Consider the following 21,230-nt stretch of genomic DNA (forward strand, 5'->3'; position numbering starts at 1 on the left):
TGCAAATAAAATCTAGCCTAGCAGTGCACACACAAGCTTACCCCACTTCAGCAGAACACAGAAGTGTTCTTGGTCTGGTAGGCCCGGTTTACTGCTTTCATTCATTCACTTCCCTAAAGAATTATTACTGCTGTCCTGGGTTTCTGGAAGGCTTATGGGATTTGGTGAGAAGGTAACATATCTTTCAAAAAAGAGACACAGGAATTCACTCGTGATTAAATATTTCCTGCAGAAGTGCCATAGGGCAAGTCCCTATCTTAGGGAGCAGCAGAATAGTAAAAGAAGGAGGGACCTCCTTTATCTGAGGCGTGTCCACCCACCCTCTGTATGTCCCATGGCCCTGAGTCTCCTCCTGCATGCACAATGTATGCATCTTGCTTTACAGAAATGGTGCCAGCCTCAAAAGCTACACGCCAACCAAATTTGGCACTGAAGGACCCTGATGTTCTACAGAGTGTCTACACAAGTAACAAGGGCTCATATTTAGGCTTTTAGTTTTTACCCTTTTCATACAAAAATGCCCCAAATCCCTGTGAGCCTTCTCCCTCTCTCCTCCACCTGCACCTCAGTGTAAGTCTGGCATAATGACACTTCTATCTACCAAATTACTTTAGGGGAGGAGTTGACTTTTAATAAAGTTGGATTAACAAGCTTATCTGAGACATAGCAACAAATGAATATACATATTCTAATTTAGCCATATTTGAGTATTATCATTTAAGAAACTTTAGCCTGCATTCTTTGACTGATAAATGGTCACAGAACATGAATAGGCAGTTTTCAGAAGAAGAAATAAAAGCTACTAATAGTCATAAGGAAAAAGTGCTTGAAATCACAAATAATTAAATAAATTTAAATTAAATTAAAACAGCTCTAAGGTACCAACTCACACCCATCAGACTGGCAAAGCTGACTTAAAAAAAAAAAAGGAAATTACAAATGCTGGAAGGTCTGTGGGAAAAATGGCCACACTACTTTGCTATTGATGGAGCTGTGAACTGGTCCAGTCATTTGGGAAATAAATTTTTAACCTATGACCCCAAACTGTTAAACTGTGCATAACCTTTGGCCTAGCATATTGCTATTAAGTCTATGCCTAAAAGTGAGCAAAGAAAGACGGGGAAAGACCCTATGTATTTATAGCAGCTATTTTTGCGGTGGCAAAGAATTGGAAATACAGTAGGTATCCATCAATTGGGGAATGAATGGCTAAGCAAGTAATGGTGCACGAATGTGATGGAATACTATTGTGTTGTAAGAAATGATGAAGGAGATGGTTTCAGAAAAACCTATGAAGATCTGTATGAACTGATGCAAAGTGAAATGAATAGAACCAGGAGAACAATGTATATAATAACAACAATATCGTAATGGCAAAAAGCTTTGAAAGACTTAGGAACTCTGATAAACAAAATGATCCACTAAAATTCCAGAGGACTCATGATAAAACATGCTACCCAGCTCCAGTGCAGAATGAGGCATATTTTTCTTTCTTTTTTTTTTGGAGATGGGTCAATACAGGAATTTGTTTTACTTGACTATACATGTTTGTAACAAGGATTTTTCTTACTTTCTCAATGAGGAGAGGAGGAGGTAATAGGGAGAGAATGGGGACTTGAAAATAAAATCGAATTTTTTTATTTTAAAGAAGTTTTGCACTAAAAAAATCTGCAATTCTTTGATAGATGATTAATTGGACCCTTATTTTATTCCACTCACTATTAATCAGTTTAATATGATTCTATACAGGTAGTGATTATAAAGTCTGTATATTAGGCCCCACAGTTGTGAAGTGCAGATTATAAACTCATTTGCTTAATCATAGGAAACTCATCAGAGGATTGCCATCCTTGTTTTTGGTGACCAAGTCTAGTATGGCAGAGGTGACTCAATGAAATAGAAAGTCCCCCAGCTATTTTTGTTGCCCCTCCATCCCTCTATTGCCCAACATGGAGAGATGGCCATGAGTGTTTGGCCAAGAAATGGTCCTTCCTGTGTTCCAGCCTGTGGCTTGCCTTTCTGCTAGCTCATCAGCCCATGTACATGTGTGGATATCCTTTTATCAGCCCAGTTCATGGGTCTGCTCATTGGCTCAGCAGGACCTCCCGAAAGGTCAAGATAGGTCTGTTAATAAGGCCTGCTCGTCAGCTCATTTGCCAACCAATGGGATTATGTATTTTACATAGACCCTCCTAGAGGGTCAAGGTCAAGGTCTATCAACCAATGACATGCATTTTCCTTTGACTCTTCTGTACCATTAGGGTATCAAGGACTATAAAACTAAAGCCCTGGAGGAAGGGGGCATCTGAGATCATGAGGAAGATCTGAGGTCAACTTCATTAGAGGGAGCCATGGACCCTTTAATAAAGTACTACTGGCTCAGAGCTCTGTCTCATTTCTTTTATTGTAGATTGGGTAATTCTGGACCCCACAGTTCTCAAATCTACATCTCCCAATTCTCTACGTCGGGATTGCTCAGAACATCTTGCTGGTTTTACTCACAATGAAGTCAGTGTTTATTTTGTGGAGTTAAAATTATGTGCTTTTATATTAGAAAGAGAAGCTAAAGGATATATGGGCTAAGTCATGGGGTTTATTCACATTACTGCACTCTAGTTGAAATGCTTTCATCATTCAACTTGAAGGCTATCAAAATTTCAGTGGTTTTCCAGTCACAGACAATGAAATAATGATCACGTCATTCACTTATCTTAGTGACCTAGACAGCTCTTAAAAGAGCAGTTGTTTTTAAAAATTTAATGAATAATGAATAAAAATTTAACGAAAAGATTAGGAAGAAGCTTATTTCACACCTAAAAATGACAGGAAAGACAGAAGTGCACTGGCCTGAAACAGGCTCTATAATATGACCGATAGAGTTAAAAAGCCACGCTTTTGCTTAAAATAAGACTAGTTACTTAAAAAGCAATGATGTTACTAAAATTCATCATGCAGTCTAAAAATTCCTTGGGAGAGTTGGACTCAATTCACTCGGAGGTATGTGTCTCACCGGGTGGCGATAAGAGGGTAGCTATGACAAGGTGATGCCCAGGCATCCCTTGTCCACGGCATGTAGTCATAGAGCAGTAAATCTTTCTCTGTCACAGCCATCAGGACTGGTCTCCACTGCTGCCTTCCACCATCTAGTTTTGCCTGAAACATCAAGATAAATGGATTGTTAAATGGTAAACACAGAAAGGGGAACAGCCTGTGTAGCCATATACCTGGTAAACAGTCCTGCTGTTCATCATCTATGTGGCATTAAGATCAGGGGAAGAAAAAAAAAACACCCTATCTTAAAAAGAAACCTGAAGAAGTGAAGAAAAAGTGGGGAAAGGGAATAGCAGCTTCTCCACAAAGCTGTCAATCTCGACAATTTATTCTCCCCTTCCCTGGCCCTATAATCAGCAATTTCCACAGAGTATCTTGTGAAATGGAATACTTTTTCCTATTTCTCCTAACAATTTTACACCACACTAGCCCTTCACCAAAGTGTGGTAATCTGTTGAGAATGGTTACTAGTACTGGAATGTTTGAGGAAAAGACTGAGTGCCTTCCGTGCAAAAGACAGACATACAAAACCCCGTCATTAAAGAAACCTATAATCTAAACTTCTGTCAAAAGGATACCAAAGAACATTTTGGGAAGATCGTGTTCATTTATCAGCTAAGAAATTATTGCATGATTCAGTTGCATGTGGTGCCATTATTTCTGGAGACCATTAAAAACGTCAAAACTCTGTTTACGAGAGATTTATCCTTATTATCAAAGGTCAAAGAATAGATGGTAGGAAACCACACAAGGGAAGTCCAGCATGCAAGGAAAAGAGTACTAGATTTGGATTCAGAAGTCCTGGGTAAAAATCTCAGCTTTGCCACATACTACTAGGGTGACCTTGGGTAAGTCACTTAAAGTCTCTTGGGCCTCAATTTCTTCATCAGTAAAAATGAAAGGATTGGACCAAATGATTTCTAAAGTCCATTTCAACTCTAAGTCTTTGACCCTACATTCATTTCACTGTTGAGGCCCTCGTCTTCTCAGTGGGAAACTGTAACTATTAATAGTAAAGCATATAAGAAAAGTTAAATCAGTACATCTCCAGCTGGATGACACAAAGGGACCTTGAAATCGGTGACGTCCAAAATGGAACCCATTGTCTTCAGCCTCTAAACCTGCCCCTTCTTCAAATTTCCTGATTTCTGTTAAGGGTGCTATCCTCCGAGTATTCCTTGACTCATCCCCTTCCTTCTTCTCCTCTATCCAATTGACGATATATCTCTTATAAGACTCTTCTCTCTAGTTGTACAGCATTTATCTTGCTGTTCCTCTGTCTACTGCAATCCTTTTCCAATTGGTCTCACTGTTTCCAGTCTCTCTCCCTTTTCAACCCTTCCTCCACAAAACTGATAAATTGATATTTCTAAAATATATATCTGACCATGCCATCCTGCTACTAAAAATCTTCCCTGACTCCCTGCCACCATTAGGATAAAATACAAAATCCTCAGCCCAGTGTTTAAGACCTTCCATTATATAGCTCCTACTAGTGTTATTTTTTTATTTTATTAAATTTTATTTTTAGAACAGCATTCTCTGACACTCTTCCCCCCTCACTCCTATTAAGAGATCAAAAACAAAGGAAATCCCCTAGACAAATACAAACATGTATTGTTATGCAAGACAACCCCCCAGGTTGGCCAAGTCAAAAAGAGAGGGAGAGGGAGAGAGAGGATGGGGGGGGGAGAGAGAGAGAGAGAGAAGAGAGAGAGAGAGAGAGAGAGAGAGGAGACAGAGACAGAGACAGAGACAGAGAGGGAGGGAGAGAGAGAGAGGAGAGGGGGAGAGAGACTTCTCCATCTTTGGAGTCTATCATGTCTTTATCAGGAGATGGTGAGCAATATGGAATTATGGTTGGCCATTGTTGATCAGAGCCCCAAAAGTTGTTTGTCTTTATAATACTGTTATTTAAATTTTTCTCCTGTTCTGCTCACTTCACTCTTCATCAGTTCATAAAAGTCTTCCCAGGTTTTTCTGAAACCATTCCCTTCATCATTTCTTTTTTTCTTTCTTTCTTAGGCAACTGGGGTTAAGTGACTTGCCCAGGGTCACACAGCTAGTAAGTGTCAAGTGTTTGGTCTGAGGCCAGATTTAAACTCAGGTCCTCCTGACTTCAGGGTAGGTGCTCCATCCACTGTGCCACCTAGCTGTCCCCCTCCCCCCCATCATTTCTTACAGCACAATAGTATTCTATCACATTCATGACCCACAACTTGTTCATTCATTCTCAGTTGACAGGAAGGAACTTCCCCCACTTCTGATTCTTTGCCTTCTGGTCTTATTTCATATTATTTTCCTTCCATTCCAATCAAACTGGTCTGCGTATGGCTTCCTGTATATAATCACTCATTTCCCATGTCTAACCACAAGCAAGTAATTCACGTTCATTTTTAAAAGAGTAAAGAATTATACATTGGCCCCTCCTATCTAGTGACTGTTTTAAAGCTCATCACAGCTCTTAAAATTAATGAGGAGCAAAAGACTAATATGGGAACTGGAGGGAAGCTTTAGATTTATGAGGTGCTTCATTAGAAGAGGTATCCTGGGGGATAGGTAACAAAAGGCTCCCCAAAATGAGATCCCAAGCCTCAGATAGGTGATATCGAGGACCCAAAAACACAAGGAAAACTCCAAGAACCCCTCCGTGACTCCATGGGGTCTTCTTGGCAAAGATATTGCAGTGGTTTGCCATTTCCTTCTCCAGTGGATTAAGGCAAACAGGTTAAATGACTTGCCTAGGGTCACACAGCTAATAAGAATCTGCTGGATTCAGGTCTTCCTGACTCCAGGCCCAGCACTCTATCTACTGAACCACCCAGCTGCCTCCCAAACAGAGGTTGAGTGACTTGCCCAAGGTCACACAGCTACTAAGTGTCTGAGACTACATTTGAACTCAGGTCTTCCTGACTACAGGAAGTCTTCAGGAAGTGATGACAGAACTAGAACATAGCTATACTTGTCATTAGGACGAGGGTGGATTCCAAGTGACAAAGACAAAATTATGAGGATTCTAAGAAGAGCTATACATATGCTGTTTTGAAACCGTTAAGACAGCCAGATCAACGCAGGGTGAATCTTTTCTCACAAAAAATAAATTTTTATTGATATCTTTTGTTTTTTTTGACATCACCAAAATGTTACCCAATATACACTCCCTCCACTGAAAGCCATTCTATACAACAATATTTTTAAAGAAAAAAAAAGGAAAAGGGGGGGAAAAACCCAGTAACATTAATCAATATATTGAAAAAGTCTGGAAATATGTGCAGCGTGCCACACCTGTGGCCCTCTCAACACTGCAAAGGGATGGGGTGAGGGAACGTGCTCGTGTCTCTTCACTGGAGCCAGGCTAATTCCTTGTAATTCGCTGTGGATTGCTTTGTGGCTGTTCTTTCTACTGATATTGCGGCTGCCGTCTGTACTTTGTGGCTCTGCTTACCTACTTCTGCATCATGCTTTGTAAATCTTCCCTGCTTCTCTGCATTCATTATGCTCGTCGTTTCTTACCATAGAGTAACATTCCATTACATTGATGTACCATGATCTTTTTAGCCGTTTGTCAGCTGATGGGCATCTACTTTGTTTTAATTTTTTTTTCTATCACCAAAAGTGCTGCTATAAATACTTTGGTGAATATAGGGACTTTCTTCTTACCGTTGACCATGTTGAGGTATAAACCTACTAGCAAATCTTAAATTTAGTCCTCTAGATCTTACTGTCAACTATGCCTGGATGAATATGTTCTCAGGATTGTGTACTTGAGGGAGGGAAGAGAGAAAATTTAGAATGCAGAATTAAAAAAAAAATAAAAAGAATGCTTAAAATATCCTTATATGGGAAGAATTTATTCTTATTTTTATTTATTTATTTATTTTTGGTGAGGGCAATGGGGTTAAGTGACTTGCCCAGGGTCAAACAGCTAGCAAGTGTTATGTGTCTGAGGCCAGACTTGAACTCAGGTTCTCCCGACTCCAGGGCCAGTTCTCTATCCACTGTGCCACCTAGCTGCCCCAAAAAATATTATTTTTAAAACAAAAGATAAGGCTAGGAGAAAAAAAAAAAGAACTGTGTACTTCAGAAGTAACTATAATTTTGATGTTTTCCCAAACTATAGATCTAGGAGTGATTTTTTGACATACACAGAGATACTAACAACTCATAGGGTGATGGCTTTTTAATGTTTACAAAGTACTCTCCTCCAAATAAGCTGTTGAAGTACATAGAATAATGATTATTGTGTCCATTCTATGTATGAGGAAACTGAGGTAAAGGTTTGCCTTGCTCAGAGTCCCATAGCCAGTAAAGGTGTCAGAACCAGAACCTGAAACTGGGTCAGTTGACTTCAAGTCTTTTGCTTTTACCACTATCTCAAGCTGCCAAGTCTAAAAATGCTCCCTAGTATTTTTTGGGTCCTCTCCTAAGGAGTTAAGTTTAGTTAAAGGAGTTGATATTAACCCAAAAGCTTAAGACATGTGGCATCCCAAGAAGGAAAAGATCTCTCCTTAAGGGAAAAAACAGTATTCTAGTAAAAATTACAATAATTTATTTAAAATTTTTTTGGGGAAAAGATTTGAGATAGTCTAGGTTTAAGTATAGGCCTTTGAAACATCTAAATTCAATTGATTTATTCCATTAAAAACATTGGGGTCTGAAAAGTATTTGCCAACAGAAGCAATATCCAGCATGAAGACAAAGAACAGTTTTTCTCAGGTAAGTCTAAAGAAAAAGAAGTGATCATTCCCAGGCTTCAGAATCCAAGGGTTTGTTTCACTTTAATACTGGAGTAAGGCAAATGAACACTTGAGGATTTCAGGTCTGTGTTTATAGGTTTTTGACAGGTACAGGTGCTCTCCTTACTGGTCCAGGTCAGAACCTCTCCACACCACAAAACAGTTTTCTTCAGTTTCTCTGGCTCCCCCAGAGTCATCCTTTGCTGTCCAAACCTCTGGTGGCCTCAGAAGATGCAATGGCACCACCATCCATGGCCTGTACTCTGCTCAGAGGACTTGGTTAGGATTGTCAGAACTTGCAATCTATTGGAATAATCTTTGAGAGTCCAGGCTCATCTCCTGCTATGAAGTACTTGAATGTTTCCTAAACAGAGGTGCTACCATTTAGAAAATGAAGTTCTGGATTAATTATTCTTCTCCTTTAGTTGTTCAGTAGTGTCCAAGTCTTTGTGACCCCTTAGACCATAGCCAACACTATTCACGGGATTTTCTTGGCAAATATACTGATGCGGTAGGCCATTTCTTTTTCCAATGGATTAAGGCAAACAGAGGTTAAGTGACTTGCCCAGGGTAGTAAATGTCTAAATGAATTTGAACTCAGATCCCTTGCTCTATAAGAACAGAACCGCCCAGCTGCCTCCTTATAAGGCCAACTTTGCTTTTGGTTCAGTTAGACTGCAGACAGCTGTACTGAGCCTGTGCCTTGCGCTATAGGCAACCGAGGGGCTCAATGATTTAAGTTTCTAACTGAACCAAGAGATATTAATGTTGGGGATTTAGCTTGCATATCTTACAATACCTACACACACTTACATATCTGCCCGTGTGATAGCCTTTTACAACAGCATTTCCCAAAACATGGAATGCATTAGAACTAAAGCAGAGAGAGATAAGACAAACAATTACTCATTCCCTTTTTAAATCCTCTAACAAAAAAAAAAATCTCAGTCTCTCATGTAATGTTTTGAAATTTTTGGTCAACTCTAGCATACTACAAAAAAGATGATAAAAAGCTAATGGAACCATAACACCAATCTTGAATTTATATACACACTCATGAAGAAAATTTCCAGGATTTAGAATTCAGGAGCTTTCAACAGCTTAAAATGAAAACAACTATCAGATGTAATAAAATTAATGTAAAGATTAGATAGATGCTCATGTCAATACGATAAAATAAAAACGTTATGATATAGGAATTTTCTGTGTAGCTGTACCTTGTAGGAAGCAAATACAATACAAAAATCCTTCACTGAGGAGTGGGGGAAGAAACTAGGAATGATTATTTACTTCAAGATCTTTTCATTTTACAAATGGAAAAGAAATGACAGCTATGAAATAACAAATTGGAAAAAGAATTAACAGCTTAGCATGAGGCACAAAACCTTGCCCAAGAAACAAACTCCCTGAAAATCAGAATGGACCAAATAGAAGCAAATGACTCCATGAGACAAGAAGCATTAAAACAAAGTCAAAAGACTGAAAAAATTATAAAACAGAAGAAAATGTAAGTTCTCATAGCAAAAACAATTGACTTGGAAAAAGAACTGAGGAGAGAAAATTTAAGATTCATTTTACTCTCTGAAAGTTATGACCAAAAAAAGAGCCCAAACATCATGTTTTAAGAAATCTTAAAACTGTCTCTTGGAAACAGAAGGCAAAGAAGAAATAGAAAGAATCCGCTGGTCATCTCCTGAAAGAAATCTCAAAATGAAAACTCCCAGGAACATTATAGCCAAAATCTAGACTTCCAAGTATTCCTGATAAGACCAGAGCTGTGTAGAAACTTTGAAGTGCAAACACAGTAGTCAAGATAAGCATAAAAAGACAAACAGGAATGGGCAATCATAAGGCTGAACAAGGACAAACTGCTTAATTTTAACATGGGGAGCTGATACATATGTCTCCTCTGAACTCTGTCATCATCCAGGGTGACTCACAAAGGAGCCTCCATGAAAATAGATGTGAGGTCTGGGAATGGTTGTTATATTGTGATGATAAAAGAAGAATGTAAAGGGATAGGGAAATGAATGTGGGGATAGGGGAAGGAAAATTATCTCACAATCGAGTGCACAAGTAGAAGTCTGTACAAACACCAAAGGGGGTGGAGACATGGGTGACACCTCTCCTCTGAATGAATCAGAAGATGGAATACGACTACACACACACACACACACACACACACACACAGCTGGTGTCAGAAATACATTTCACTCAACAGGGAAATAAGGAAAGGAGTTAAAGGAGAAGGGAGTGGAGGGAGGGTAGATTAACAGACGGATTAATTCCCAGCAAAATAGGACTCTAAGAATATACAAAAATATGTACAACCCTTTTTTGTGGTAGGAAAGACCTGGAAACCAAGGGGAGGTGGGTGCCTATCCACTGGGGATTGGCAGAACAAATGATGGTATATGAATGTGATGAGATACTATACTATTGTGTTGCAGAAATGGCAAAGGGAATGGTTTCAGAGAAACAAGGGAAGACTTACATGAACTGATGCAAAATGAAGTGTGCAGAATCAAGAGAACAATTTATACAATAACAATATTGTAAAGACAACAACCTGGAAAAACTTAGGCATTCTAAAGGATAGAGGACTTTACAGAGAGGTTCTTTCCTGTCATGATTACCAGAGGATTCTACAGTTCCTTGTTGGTTTTCATTGTCAGTATGTTGTGGCTAACTTCATCAAATGGAATAACCTTCTGGCATAACTGCTACTGACAACATGCAAAGAATAAAAAAAAACCACAAAGGTGAACTTCTGAAGGATGTGATGCTGATGGGTGTGCGCACAGGTCTTTACAGAAAGGTGAAAGAGTCAAAGTGCAGAAACACTCTTTTTGGGGCAGCTAGGTGACACAGTGCATGGAGTACTAGTCTTGGAGTCAGGAGGACCCGAGTTCAAATCTGGTCTCAGACACATAACACTTAACTAGCTGTGTGACTCTGGGCAAGTCATTTAACCCCAATTGCACCAAAACCCCCGCCCCCCAAAACCAGAAACACTTTTTTGGACATGGTCAGTACAGGAATTTGTTTTACTCAACTATATATTTGTGACAGGGATTTTAAAAAAATCATTTCTCCATTTGGAAGGGGGGTGAGAAGACAGATTTTTGCTAACTGAAAATATTAAAAAAAAAATTTTTAGAGATATTGCCATTGCTTTGCTGTTGCCCCCTAAGGAACATGGGGTCTTTCCACCTGACTTGCAGTTGAAATCTTCTATATTTCTCTGTCTCCCCCTTTCAAATGTGAGCTCCTTAAGAGCAGGCACCGTCTGACTGTTCTATTTGTATCCCCAGCACTTGGTGTTGTGCTTTGCACATCGTGAGCACTTAATAAATGTTTTATTGACTCATTTATTCACACGGTTTTGCATTGGAGACCACTTATACCAACACAATATGACTGAATCAAGTAGTCAGACCAGGCTTACACAATCGGCAGCCCTCTGGCCACTTGCAGCGTGCCAAAGGATTTCCAGTGGCCAGAGAAAAATGTAGAGGAAATCCTTTGGTGTGCCAGAAGGAGCCCAGGGGTCACAGGTTGTGCAGGCCTGGGTTAGACAATTCAGCATATAAGCTAAAGAATAGAGTGACTACACAGATGAAGGTCATTACCAGAAGAACCAGCATTTGGACTAATACTCAAAAGATAGGGAAAGAAACCCATGTGAGAAGGTGAATTTGGTTGCCAAGAATCGTGTTCCTGGTAAAGGACCCAAACATCTCCAACAAAAACTTCCCCTAGAGATACAAAAAGGCTTGATGACCTGTGCGCGCCCCCATCAGCATCACGTCCTTCAGAAGTTCACCTTTTTGGTTTTTTTTGTATTCTTTGCATGTTGTCAATAGCAGTTATGCCAGAAGGTTATTCCATTTGATGAAGTTAGCCACAACATACTGACAATGAAAACTAACAAGGAACTTCAGAGTCCTCTGGTAATCATGACAGGAAACAACCTTTCAATTTATTTATTTATTTTTTAATTTTTAGGCAATTGGGGTTAAGTGACTTGCCCAGGGTCACACAGCTAGTAAGTGTTAAGTGTTTGGTCTGAGGCCAGATTTGAACTCAGGTCCTCCTGACTTCAGGGCTGATAACTCTATCCACTGCACCACCTAGCTGTCCCAGGAAACAACCTTTCCCAAGTCAGTGAGTCTAGAAGAACCTGTTTAGCACGTCCGTTCTCCCCTGACCCCGCCATATTTGAAGCCCAGAAAAAAAAATCATTTATTTGCTTTTTGGTGAAGCAATCAGGGTTAAGTGACTTGCTCAGGGTCACACAGCTAGTAAGTGTCAAGTGTCTGAGGCTGGATTTGAACTCAGGTCCTCCTGACTCCAAGGCCAGAGCTCTATCCACTGCGCCACCTAGCTGCCCCCAAAATTTTATTTTTAAATATAAATGTTTGATATTATATTGCTTACCTTCTCAGTGGGTGGGGGAGAGGTAGGGAATTTGGGACTCAAAATTTAAAAAAAATGTGAAAAATAATCAAATAAACAAATGTAACCGAAAAAAGTATGTTTGCTGAAAAGCGGGCTGTGCAAAGATTATTTGGCAGTAAACAGAAAATAACTGGTCTGACTCTGAAGGAAGCAGACCTGGGGCCTGACTAGATAAAAGCAATACACTAAACCTGGAGGCCCTGCTGAAACAGGCCAGGGCCACAGCGCTGGATCTGAGGCCACAGGCTATACTGGAAATTCAGTATGAGAACAAATCTGGCAGAGGTCTTGGGCCTGCACTGGAACTTTATGCACTACTATCTCAGGAACCACAAAAGGCTGACAGAGGCTTTTGGAAAGGAGAAGAGGGGATGCTTTCCTAATCCAAAAGGAAGTGGAGAAGGAACCAAGCACACTCAATACCTCCCGAGGCTGTGCGGACTTCCTCTAGCACAACAGTCATGCCAGCTCACATTGCTAAAGCGAAGATCAAGTTTCGCTCTTTAGGAGAATGAATGACCCAAGTTAGCCTGGATCCCGAAATCCTGACCAGCCTGGCCCTTTGTAAGTGAATGCTCCCACCAGAAATTGTGCTCAAGACTGGTTCGATCCAGACGCGGGGGTAACCTACAAGGCTGGGGGCTTCTCGACACCGAACTGATGAAGGAGGTAAGGTTATTCCCGTCAAGATCTAGAGGAGCGCAGATAAGACTGAGCACCAAATGAAGGCGCTTAATTCATTTGGAGATGGACGTGAGTCAAGCTGTCATCTTCAGTATCCCTAGGGGCTGGACCAGCTCCCCAAAACAGTAAACACTCAGGAGGCAAAGAAACCGGTGGCATGCTACAGATCAGGTCGTGGCTTTATACATAACAGTCAAGGATGAAATACTTGTTTGAAATGCTTCCAGAATTTGGATCTTCCTTTGACAACCGTCCAAGACACTTGGCTCAGTCAAGGACGTCTCGCCCTCAATAACGCCTCGGGGATATTCTATTGAAACGTGTGGAAAAACCATGGACAGCTTCAAGAAGGCAGCAACCATTCCATCTCTCTTGATTACAACAAAAAGTATAAAGTCTGCCTATTTCAATAGGATATCTTTTCCAAATGTTACCACCTGAGTCAAGGAAACATATTCTACCTTGCAGAAAAACAGCTTTAGGATTAAAAAAAAGAAATACTTGGTTCCTATTTCTTTATAGCCCATTGGCCTTAAAATGATCAGAACCTAAAAGAAGTTGTTGTGACAAGATCTCTTAAGCAAGGTCTCGCTTAGATTATCATTTATTTGACAAGTAAAGTTTTCACATGTGTTTTGCTGCGTGAAATATGATAAGGGATATTCTTCCAGGCTGGAATAATAAATGTCAACATGCATTTTAAAATAAAAGAAGTGAGCCAAAGTGGGCAAACAGCCCTGAAATCTTTACCCTGGATATCGAATCCTGAGATGGCACTGACAAATGAACAAACCCCCACACTTACCACGCTGATTACTTCCTTCAGCCAGCTTTTATTAAAAGCAGCTCACAGGGTCATAGATTCAGACCTGGGCTGGGGGTGTCTTTAGAGGACACTTCATTCAATCCCACATACCTGATTAGTGATTGGAGACCTGGAGTGACCTGCCCGAGGTGCCTGGGTAGTACGTGACACCCAGATCATCTGGCTCCAAATCTCAAGTTATTTCCCCTGCATCCGCTCTTCATATTTAAAAATGTTTTACTGATGCCTTTTGTTTTTATATCCTAGTTGCTTCCCACACTCTCCTCCAGAATTCCACATATTCATTATTTCTTATCACACAATAATATCACATGCAGTGTATTTTCGGCCTTTCTCCAATCCAGTGGGAAACCACCATGATTCTAGTTCCTTGTGACCACAATAAGAGCTGCTATGAGCATTTTTTTTGGGGGGGGGAGTGTATACACACACACACACACATACACACACACACACACACACACAGAGCCTTTGACTTCCTTGAGGTATATGGTGGGGTTGCTAGATCAACGGGTAAGGATAATTTAGTCACTCTTTTTTTGCATAATTCCCAAATGAAAAATCTAGAAGAGCTGAACAACTTTGCTGCTCCACCAACAATGCCTCTGTGTGTGTGCGTTTGTGTCTTCTCACAGCCCCACCATCCCTGCCTGCTCTCATATTTTTGCAGAAGAAGGTGAAACCTCAGGATTTAAAAAATTTCTATTTCTCTGTTAGTGATTTAGAGAATATTTTAAGGATTTAATTTACATTTTGTGATTTTTTTTTTCAAATTGTTTGCTCACATCCTTTAATCATTTACCTACTGGGGAATGACTCTTGAGGTTGCATATTTTTGACGACTCCCTACCTATTTTGGATACCAGGTTTTTATTGATGATATGTGATATAAATAGTCTTTCTCCACTCTACCAGTTCTTGAGTAGAAAATGTATTAATAAGACTTCATTTACCCTTGTTTACCTTTCTGGTAGAGATGCTAATACACAGTGAAACAGACAACAGGCAGACAGCTAGAGATGGAGGAGAAGCCAAGAGAACAAGTAATCCCAAACTGGATAAATCATCCCTTGAATAACTAATGTTTGGCCTTAATGTAAATACCAGAGGTGCTCGGGATAGAACGTTTTACAATGCTCATCCTGGCTGAGAAAGTTCTCTGCTAATAAGCACACTGTCCCACCTCTCAGCATACCTGTTCTGCCAGCCAGGCAATGTGTCTGACTTCCTTGCTGCCTCCAGCTGTACAGGTAGCACCGAGCATGGCATTGAGTTCAGCCAACACCTGTGGCAGGAGAGCCATGATGTTGGTGTGGATGGCTATGAACCACGAGTGGGCGGTTGCAGTGTCCTTGCAGCGAAGGATCAAAGTATTTCTGCTATCAGGAGAATGGAGTTCTATCAATCTGTGTGAAGAAACAAACAAAAAGAGAACTAAATGCACCACGCATAATAAGATCAACTTAACCTCGACATTTTTACAACTGAGAGCTCCTATCTCCAGATTCCCCCAAGGGGCCCCTTTTCTCAGAAAACCCACATATGCCAAAACAAATATTCAAAAGACCAACTACAGACCTTGTTGTTTCTGCATTCATAGTGATGCTTCTGTTGGGAGGAGCCAGTCGGAAGGGATATAATATTGTTTACATCACTATTTATCATGCAATCCTGACCTAGTCTCTCTAGAAGCTGTGAAAAGTTTATCTGTCAAAACTTACAGGCATGTTATAAACAATGAGGTAAGGCTTTTAAAATATTTACAAAACTTCCAGTACATTACCAAATGGGGAACATAATTTTCCTGAGTGGCAAGAATAATAATAGTCTTTTATGAAACAATATTTTTAATTTCAGGGATCTTAAAAGAATCATTATTTATTTTTAACATATTTTTAAAATTTTTGAGTTCCAAATTCTCTTCTTCTCTCTAGGACCTCCCCCACCCAACTGAGAAGGCAAACAATATATCACTTATACATGTGAAATCATGCAAAACATATTTCCACATTAGCCAGGTTGGTGAAAAAATTATTTGGTGATATTTTCAAGAAATGGATTAGCATTGATTAAATATTTTTATGAGCTATTAATAATGGTAGAGCAACAAGTGAGATGTCTGGTGCTAAGAACAATTACTTTTATCTACCTGATAATTAACAAAAAATTATCATTGATTGATTAAACACTTTTAATGCAACTGAACAAACTATTTCTAGATCTATTTAAGAATTCTGGGTATTAGTTCACATTTTGGACAAAGTTCCTCCCTAGAGGAGCTTAAGCATCAATAAATGAAGAGGTAACAGTGCAAAGACAATAATACATTCTAGCACTGTTTACACATCTTTTGAAAGGGAACAAGAGAGCTCATGGTCTTTCTTCACCAAGGCCAAACCCTCCACCGGTGCCCTCAGTCCCCTAGCCTGCTGTCCCTAGGAGAATCCCTCCTCCTTCTCCTCCTCCTCCTTTTCTCTCACTCGCTTTCTCTCTCTCTCACACTCACTCATATCTTCAATCTCTTCCTGTTTACTGGTTCTTTTCCTGCTCAACACAAACATGTCCAGGTCTACTCTTTGTTCCCACCCTTCCCATCCTGAAAAAAAGCCTTTTCTCTGAGCCATAACTAGGAATATTTTCAGTTGGATAAAAGCAGTTAGAAGGTCACATGGATGGCATTTCTGCCACGTTTATAGTTGTACCAGAAGGAGGGACAGCCTGACGCTCCCACCTCTGGGTTTGGAAGGGGGGAAAGCTGAGGCCTACAAAAAGTGGGCATTGGCACTGCCACTGAAAAGAGGGGCGAAATGCTGCCATCTCCTTTCTCTACATGTGTTGTCTCTCTTCTGCTTGAGTCTCAAAACATTTGTCATTTCCTTGCCTCAGGAGATGAATGAAAACTCAAAATCGTAGCAACCCATGATAATCCAGAATGTCTGTCCCCTCTACAGGAGTTACACAATTAGGCCATCATCCTGCTCATTCAATTAATTCAACAAGGGATAATTGGAAAGAGTTACTAAAACCAACAGAATTATCTTCTCAAAAAAAAAAAGTGGGCATCAGGGCCACGGGACACTGGGGGGTTGGCGTTCCAGCCAAGACTGTCTGGCAAGGGCTGGGGAGGACAGTGAAGAATGTGCCACGCCTGAGCCACCTCCAGTTGTCGGAGCCTTGGGACCAAGTCCCCCATGGTCATTACAGCTCAGCCTTCAAGCTACTGTCCTAGAAATCGCCATCTTTTTCAAAGGCCTTCCCTCAGTTCTCCTCTGCTTCTCTGCAGCTAAGATTTCATGCTATTGAACACTGGCTCCTCCCTCGGCATCTATGACCCTGCTCTCTCCTGGTCCTCCTCCTGCCATCTCCTGTCCTCTTTGAGCATGGATATAAACATGGGCTCTGTCTTGGCCCCTCCTCTTAATAAAAGCCCACTGACTGGTTGAGTGATTGGCCATGATTCCTGGAGAGCCCACTTGGGTTAGACAGACAATCTCTATGGAGTGTCTGGGAGAGCCTTCATGTGGGAGATAAAGACCACTACTTGGATAGAGGTGGGAGGATGACTAGAGGTACATTCCTCTATCACAGTCATCAGTCAGCCCAAATGCATTGTGGGGTTGGCCTTATTTGGAGGGCTTCGGGTTTGTGGCCAGCCCATTACAGTGGGTCATGCCAGCACTGAGACCGAGGGGTAGAATGGCATCTCCCTCTCCAACCCGTCCTGTCAATCCATTGCTGCTCAAGGGCAGGTCTGACTATGTCGGCCTGGTGGTTCTCTAGGAACAAACATGACCTCTGTTAGTCCACTTTACAGATTCTCAGATCAAACTGGCCTTCTTCCTGCTCCCGCTCAGAGGCTCTCCTTCCCCACTTTGGGCCCTGGCTATCCCCTAGGATAGGGGCCTGGAACACACCTCTCTTCTCTACCTTTGGGAAAGCCTACTTTCCTCAGAGACTCGGATCAAATGCCACCTTTTACAGGCAGCCTTTCTGAATATTCCAGGTGATAGAGAGGGAGCTACCCCTTCCCACCCTTCCCAATAACCTATCCATTTTGTGTTAACTCTCAATAGAATAATGATGCATCACATTTATAGAGTGCCTCCCATAAAGGCACTACACAAGCCTTGTAGGAAGCTGGCCAAGCGCTTCATAGCTATTACCTCATCGGACCTGCCCCACGACCCTGGAAGGCAGATGCTGGTTTTATTTCTGTTTTGTTGTTGTTATTGTTCAGTCGTTTTTCAGTCATGTTCAAGCTCTCTGTGACCCCATTTGGGGTTATCTTGGTAAAGATACTGGAGTAGTTGACCATTTCCTTCTTCATACAGATAAGGAAACCAAGGCAAACAGGGTTAAGTGATTTTTCCCAGGATCACACAGCCACTAAGTGTCTGAGGCCAGATTTGAAATCAGGAAAAAGAGTCTTCCTGACTCCAGGTCTGGGCACTCTACCCACTGCACCACCGAGCTGTACAGCAGCTAAGTGACCCTGGGGCTCCAAGTCCGCAGCCCACGTGGCCTCGAAGCTCCGGAGGTCAGGGGCTGTTTCACTTTGGCCCTTGTATACAGATCACACTGCGCACTGTCTGGAACACAGAAGGTGTTTAATAAAAGCTTATTGACTGATAAGGTGATCTTACCATGTCCAAAATGAAACTTGCTACCTTTGCCACCAAACCCGTGTCTCTTCCCCAAGTTCCATATGACCTTTGAATGCACTGCCATCTCCCCAATCCCTGAGGTTCGGAGGCAGCTCTGGCCAATCCCTCTCCTTGCTCTCCCCATTTGGTCACTTGCCAATTCTTTTTTTGGCTAGGCAATGGAGTTAAGTGACTTGCCCAGGGTCACACAGCTAGTAAGTGTTATGTGTCTGAGACCAGATTTGAACTCAGGTCCTCCTGAATCCAGGACCGGTGCTCTATCTACTGTGCCACCCAGCTGCCCCTACTTGCCAATTCTTGTACCTGCTCCACTGACATTGGTCTTCCATCTCTATCTCCTTCCCTCTACTCATACAACCACTACCCTTGTTCCTCTCAACTGACCTGGACTACACAAATAGCCTCCCATTTGGACTCCCTGCATTGAGTCTTTCCTTTTGCCAACCTATCCTTCCCACAGGGGCTAAAGAATCTTCCTAAGGCACAGATCTGCCATTCTATGTCTCCCACTCAAAAGTTGTTAGTGACTTCCCATTGCCTGTGGCATAAAATACAAAACTCCTTAGCCTGGCATTTAAGGCTTTCCACAAGCAACCCCAGCCTACCTTTCCAGCCTTATTTCACGCATTCCACATTCTAATTAAAATGGCCCCAGAAGCCGTTCTCCAATCACGCCCTCCTTTATTTTCGCCTTTTGGTATTCTTCAAGGACCAGCTCAGATGTTCTCTACTCTGTGAAGCTGTCTATCATACCACCTGTTGCTGACGCACTGTCCTCCCTCCTTCTTGTGTCACATGCAATACCTGAGCTTGGTGGGGTGTTTTTTTGGATGCCCAACACCTAGAACAATTTAGCACATAGTAGGCACTTTATAAATGTCGGCTGCACTGAATCTAATCTAGCCACAAAGCCCAGGGAAGGTCTGGATACAGAGCAGACCCTAAATAGGAGGCCTATCTTAGGAACGCTTGACTCAACTATCCGAACCAGCTAAGAAAGTTACGGGGCTGCAAAAATGGGTCCAAATACCTGGATACTACTACAGTGTGAGAACTTGATTCCTTAGAAATCTTCTCAAGCCCTTCCTCAGAATCAATTCATTTTATCTGAGGAGAAATCTGCATGCCTGGCCTGAAGCTAATTAATGCAAATTTAACAAGGAGAAAAATAAAGTCTTACACTTATAGGTTAAAAAAAAAATCACCTTCATAAGTATAAGATGACAGCTAGATGAAGCAGTGCATACAACCCTGGGCCTGGAATCTAGAAGACCTGAGTTAAAATTCTGCTTCAGACACTTAGTAGATATGTAACCCTAGGGATGTGTTCATCTGTCTGCCTCAGTTTCTTCAACTGTAAAATATGGATAACAAAAGCACCTACCTCCAGAGATTACTGTGTCAAATGAGATAATATTTGCAAAGCACTTAGCACAGTGCCTGGCATACAGCAGGCGCCATATAATTGCTAGTTGTTGCTACTGCTATTACTATTACTATAAGATGAGTGGGAGCGTGAGAGGACAGGAGAGAAAGGGCACTACCTCAAACTCCTTTTCTGAGATAAATATGGTCCTTACACCAAACTCATGCAGGGTTGAAGCCAAAGAGAACCATGCCCAATATCACTAATGAATATTGATAAAAAACATTTGAAAGACATTTTAAACAAAGAGAATACTACAATATAACAAAAAAATTGTTAGGACCCACTTGGAGTTATAGCAGAGGTACAAATATAATTCAACATCTGGAATCTAATTAGCATAGCTCAATACATTAATAGGCAAGTCAACAAATGCTACATAATAAACAAATGAAGAAAAAGCATTTGACAAAACATAGGACACATTTACGTTAAGAAAGCTAAAAAGTATAAAAATGGAAGGACTCTTCCTTAAGAGGATCTAAAACCAAGAGTGACCATTATTTGTGAGGAAGAAACACTCTAAGCTCTCCTGTTGAGATCAAACAGGAATATTCACCATCTCCACTATTTGACATAGTACTTGAAATGCCAGCTGTTTCAGAAAGATAAGAAAATTAGGGAAAAAGTATTCACAGAGAAGAGACAAAATTATACCTGTTTGTAGCCAATATAAATTTTATATTTTTTATATATAAGTTTTACTTAGAAAACCCTAAGAAATCAACAACAACAAAAACTAGGTAGTTGAGGCAATAGCTTCTTCAAGGTAAGAGCATGTAAATAAATCCATGTCTTAATAAGATTTCTGAATATTAACGATAGAAGCCAAGGGGAAAAGATAGAAAAATTCCATTTAAAATAGCTACAAAATGCATAAGGATATTTGTGATGTATGTTATTAAGACATACAAAGAACAAATGTGCCAATATAACTACAAAATGATATTTATGGAAATAAATGAAAATCTAAATAATTGGAGAAATATTCAACTCTTTATGACTATATGTCACGGACAGGGGATGCCTGGGCATCATCATCTTGCCACAAAGAACAAACAGGGGAAAACAAACAGCAGTTCAGTAAAAAGAGCCAGCATATCAACAGAGTCTGAGAGGATACACAAGAGCAAAGTTTTCAAAAGAAGAAACGCAAATCATCAATAAGCATATGAGGAAATCTTCAAAATCACTAGAGAAATGCAAATTCAAACAACTCTGAAATATCACTTCATACCTGTCAAACTGGCAGCGATGATAAGGGATGGAAAAAGCCCATGTTGGAGGAGCTGTGAGAAGTCAGGCACATTAATTCACTGTTGGTAGAGCTGTGAATTGGCACAAATAACAGCTCTAGAAATATAATTAAAATTCTGGGAAGA

General features: G+C 40.8%; 1 protein-coding gene across 3 annotated transcripts in view; it reads right to left on the reverse strand.

The window, feature by feature from the left end:
* The window catches only part of SNTB2 (syntrophin beta 2), a 115,456-nt gene that overhangs the window by 24,849 nt on the left and 69,377 nt on the right, over positions 1-21,230 (reverse strand). For all 3 annotated transcript variants that reach the window (XR_002325065.2, XR_013484513.1, XM_020989089.2), the window contains exons 3-4: positions 14,954-15,164; positions 3,011-3,153 (exon numbers count right to left, since the gene is read on the reverse strand). Coding sequence is in view for 1 of the 3 variants with exons in the window: in XM_020989089.2 (XP_020844748.1) it covers positions 3,011-3,153; positions 14,954-15,164 (354 nt within the window). In the remaining 2 variants the exon portion in view is untranslated. The remainder of the gene's footprint in view (positions 1-3,010; positions 3,154-14,953; positions 15,165-21,230) is intronic.

The sequence above is a fragment of the Phascolarctos cinereus genome, unplaced genomic scaffold, assembly GCF_003287225.1.
Source record: "Phascolarctos cinereus isolate Bilbo 61053 unplaced genomic scaffold, phaCin_HiC Scaffold_2;HRSCAF=192, whole genome shotgun sequence".
Classification (NCBI taxonomy): Eukaryota; Metazoa; Chordata; class Mammalia; order Diprotodontia; family Phascolarctidae; genus Phascolarctos; species Phascolarctos cinereus.